The sequence below is a fragment of the Mizuhopecten yessoensis genome, unplaced genomic scaffold (assembly GCF_002113885.1).
Source record: "Mizuhopecten yessoensis strain PY_sf001 unplaced genomic scaffold, ASM211388v2 scaffold715515, whole genome shotgun sequence".
NCBI classification, from domain to species: Eukaryota; Metazoa; Mollusca; class Bivalvia; order Pectinida; family Pectinidae; genus Mizuhopecten; species Mizuhopecten yessoensis.
This window is the reverse complement of record NW_018479655.1, coordinates 10,414-15,283: the sequence shown is the minus strand read 5'-3', so window position 1 is coordinate 15,283 and position 4,870 is coordinate 10,414. Positions and strand designations below refer to the sequence as shown.

At 36.0% G+C, this 4,870-nt stretch overlaps 1 protein-coding gene across 1 annotated transcript in view; it reads right to left on the bottom strand.

Moving 5' to 3' along the window:
- Positions 1–2,179: 2,179 nt before the first annotated feature.
- LOC110441115 (multiple inositol polyphosphate phosphatase 1-like) overlaps positions 2,180–4,870 on the bottom strand; it is an 11,599-nt gene continuing 8,908 nt past the window's right edge. The window contains exons 2-4 of the mRNA XM_021484214.1: positions 4,670–4,845; positions 4,408–4,523; positions 2,180–3,722 (exon numbers count right to left, since the gene is read on the bottom strand). Coding sequence (XP_021339889.1) covers positions 3,344–3,722; positions 4,408–4,523; positions 4,670–4,845 — 671 coding nt within the window. The 3' untranslated portion in view covers positions 2,180–3,343. The remainder of the gene's footprint in view (positions 3,723–4,407; positions 4,524–4,669; positions 4,846–4,870) is intronic.

The window sequence follows — 4,870 nt, the reverse complement described above, 5'->3', positions numbered from 1 at the left end:
GATGTGTAAGCTATAAGATTGAAGGGATGACTTGTGATGTGTAAGCTAAAAGAGTGAAGGGATGGCTTGTGGTGTGTAAGCTATAAGAGTGAATGGATGGCTAGTGATGTGTAAGCTATAAGATTGAAGGGATGGCTTGTGATGTGTAAGCTATAAGAGTGAAGAGATGGTTTGTGATGTCTAAGCTATAAGAGTGTAGGGATGGCTTGTGATGTGTAAGCTATTAGAGTGAAAGGATGGCTTGTGATGTGTAAGCTATAAGAGTGTAGGGATGGCTTGGGATGTGTAAGCTATAAGGGTGAGGGGATGGCTTGTGATGTGTAAGCTATAAGATTGAGGGGATGGCTTGTGATGTGTAAGCTATAAGAGTGAAGGGATGGCTTGTGATGTGTAAGCTATAAGGGTGAGGAGATGGTTTGTGATGTCTAAGCTATAAGAGTGTAGGGATGGCTTGTGATGTGTAAGCTATTAGAGTGAAAGGATGGCTTGTGATGTGTAAGCTATAAGAGTGTAGGGATGGCTTGGGATGTGTAAGCTATAAGGGTGAGGGGATGGCTTGTGATGTGTAAGCTATAAGATTGAGGGGATGGCTTTTGATGTGTAAGCTATAAGAGTGAAGGGATGGCTTTTGATGTGTAAGCTATAAGAGTGAAGGGATGGCTTGTGATGTGTAAGCTATAAGAGTGAAGGGATGGCTTGTGATGTGTAAGATATAAGAGTGAAGGGATGGCTTGTGATGTGTAAGCTATAAGAGTGAGGGGATGGCCTGTGATGTGTATACTATAAGAGTGAAGGGATTGCCTGTGATGTGTAAGCTATAAGAGTGAAGGGATGGCTTGTGATGTGTAAGCTATAAGAGTGAAGGGATGCGCTTAGTGCATCTGCTGTTCAAGGGCCTCCATGTTACTCTTCTTTTTGTTCATATTTTGCTCTAGTTTTATCGACTCTTAGCTTATTTCCCTGCATTTCTTCAATCACTCCTGAAGAACCAAGAAGGAAACTTGTTGAACAATGGCCTGGCGCGCTGGCGTAGAAAAGCACAGGCTGTATATGTGGTTCTTCTGGGGAGTACTCCCGAAGTCTGGGATTCACTAGGGTTTACTCAAAAGGTCTGGGGTTCGATGGAAGGTACTCCAGTGATGTTGAGCCGCCAAGGTTAGAACGTCTCTGTATTCTCTAACACTTCGTGTTTTAAGCATACCCATATTCTGTGGTTCTATGCCAGCACTACATTTCCCCACATAGTGCAACGACCGTTAGCCTTTAATTGTGTAACACATTGATAACTTACAAAGATGATGGCTGAATCAACATATTGTATTAAACAATTTCATTTTGTCTTGATTACTACGCCAAATGTCATTATTTTTACATGTGTGTTTTTTATTATAAAAATGCTGTTGAATAGTCTATTGTGAAACTATCATGAATAAGCCGAATTAAGTTGCTATATTTGTATTGTCTGTTGTGTTACTATTATGTACGAGTTGCTATATTTGTAATGTCTGTTGTGTTACTATTAAGAACGAGTTGCTATATTTGTATTGTCTGTTGTGTTACTATTATGAACAAGTGGCTATATTTGTATTGTCTGTTGTGTTACTATTATGAACGAGTTGCTATATTTTTATTATCTGTTTTGTTACTATTATGTACGAGTTGCTATATTTGTAATGTCTGTTGTGTTACTATTATGAACGAGTTGCTATATTTGTATTGTCTGTTGTGTTATTATTATGAACGAGTTGCTGTATTTGTATGGTCTGTTGTGTTACTATTATGAACAAGTGGCTATATTTGTATTGTCCGTTGTGTTACTATTATGAACGAGTTGCTATATTTGTATTGTATGTTGTGTTACTATTATGAACGAGTTGTTATATTTGTATTGTCTGTTGTGTTACTATTATGAACAAGTGGCTATATTTGTATTGTCCGTTGTGTTACTATTATGAACGAGTTGCTATATTTGTATTGTCAGGGGTGTTACTATTATGAACGAGTTGCTGTATTTGTATTGTCTGTTGTGTTACTATTATGAACGATTTGCTATATTTGTATTGTATGTTGTGTTACTATTATGAACGAGTTGTTATATTTGTATTGTCTGTTGTGTTACTATTATGAACGAGTGGCTATATTTGTATTGTCTGTTGTGTTACTATTATGAACGAGTGGCTATATTTGTATTGTCTGTTGTGTTACTATTATGAACGAGTGGCTATATTTGTATTGTCTGTTGTGTTACTATTATGTACGAGTTGCTATATTTGTATTGTCTGTTGTGTTACTATTATGAACGAGTTGCTGTATTTGTATTGTCTGTTGTGTTACTATTATGAACGAGTTGTTATATTTGTATTGTCTGTTGTGTTACTATTATGAACGAGTTGCGATATTTTTATTATCTGTTTTGTTACTATTATGTACGAGTTGCTATATTTGTATTGTCTGTTGTGTTTCTATTATGAACGAGTTGCTATATTTGTAATGTCTGTAGTGTTACTATTATGTACGAGTTGCTATATTTGTATTGTCTGTTGTGTTACTATTATGAACGAGTTGCTATATTTGTATTGTATGTTGTGTTACTATTATGAACGAGTTGTTATATTTGTATTGTCTGTTGTGTTACTATTATGAACGAGTTGCTATATTTGTATTGTCTGTTGTGTTACTATTTAACATATGCTGTTGTAAAGTCTACTTTTGACAGTTTTGTAACTTAGTTACTGAATTATATGTTGTAATGCTTATTAATGTCTAACTGGAAATATATGTAGAAGAAACCTGATATAGGCTTAGCCTGTTGTCCGATTCTTTTAACAATGCTGTATCGCATGCATAAATATTTAAATGCATTATATATGTATTGTGAATAAAATAGTTTGAAATTGAAAAAAAAAAGCTTATTGTGTTGCTATTACACATAGGTTGTATTATCTGTTGTGTTACTATCATAAATAAGCTGTGTATGGTTTATTTTGCTACTATTTTAAATATGTTATATTGCCTATTCTGTTACTGTTTTATTGTTTTATAAATAAGCTTTAGGAGTACGAAGCAGAAAGTATATATTTGAAAAAAATAGTATGTCGATGCGGAGAGCAAATCAAAATAAACAAAATTCAAACGTAATTAAACATATCTAATTTCGACTTTCAAATAATATACTCAACGATTCATGTTTTATAAATGTTTCTTATGCAGTAATAATAACGGTGACGGTAAATGTCTGTACAGAAATAAAACAAATACATGGACTCAACAAAATTGTCAATGTTTTTTACTCACTGAAACGATATAATTCCTATATAAGTGTTCACCATGGCGGACGATTCCCTTATCCCACCACAGGTGACGGTATGGTCGAGTGGACATTGTGACAGAGCGAGTTAAACCTACAGTTGTTTATTGCGTCACTGTAGACGCTCTTTAGCAGATAGTAGGGACAAAGATTATTGCCACATGCAGATAACGGATGATCTACCTCGTTCACGAACATTTTCACGTATAGGTCGCCGAGATCATCGCCGCACTTGTACAGGACCGGATATATGTTGCCAGCAAATGGCGAGATGTTACTGCTCCTGTACTTCCGTTTACGGTGGAGGTTGTAGTTACTTGCCAAGAGAGGAACGTTGTCGCGGAATAGCGAGAGAGCGCTGTAGATGGGAAGTAGGGTCTCGGCGTGTCCAAATCTAAACGTGCCCACAGTGTAACTGCAAGAACAGAGAAATCAACAGACATTATTATTCATTATGTGACGGACGAACAGACGTTATTATTCATTATGTGACGGACGAACAGACGTTGTTATTAAGTATGTGACGGACGAACAGACGTTATTATTCATTATGTGACTGACGAACAGACGTTGTTATTAAGTATGTGACGGACGAACAGACGTTATTATTCATTATATAACGGAAGAACAGACGTTATTATTCATAATGTGACGGACGAACAGACGTTATTGTTCATTATTTGACGGACGAACAGACGTTATTGTTCATTATTTGACTGACGAACAAATAGCTCGAACATTATACATACATATTAACACGGTAATAACACAGCTCTATAAGGAATGATTGCTAACACAGTTTTTTTCGGTAAGTATGATTTATTTGTAAAACAAAATAGGCATTCCTCATATGTTATCAACACGGTATGGATACCAATACGACCAATACGATAAATGTTAATATGACTACATGTAGAAATACAACTTTGTTGAATATTTAACGGAAAAAACATTTCTGCGAGTTTGGTGGATACTGGTATACAGAAGTCGATTCAGAAAAAGAAAAATATGACTGGGATTTGCATAAGACACGGTGTGGCTACCAATGAGTTCAGTGTGTGTTTATTTAACTTAAATACAACAAAGCAATCCATTCTTACCTATGTCCTTCTCTATCCGCCTGGATGGCTTTGTCCATGTTTCGAAACACATCGACAAACATTGGACAAGTAATTTCGCTGTTGATCACGTGCCCATAGGATTTCCTCCAGTAGTTCTGGCAATCAAAGAAAACAGTACTACATTAAAACACATTGTAGAAAGCCGGCGGTAACAGAAGAGACAATGATCATATCGTGTGCACAGCAAATTCGTCGTGGATTAAACAGTTGAACCAGTTGAGTAGGTTCTGATGTAACTTACATATAGATCATGTTCGTAGTCGATCACTTCCAGATCTTCTTCAGTAAAGACGGAACACCAGGCAGAGGCATTGAACGTGGCCAATTCAATACTACAAAATTGGTGGATAGTCATAATCTCACCTACAAACAACAATATAACAATACTACAAAATTGGTGGATAGTCATAATCTCACCTACAAACAACAATATAACAATACT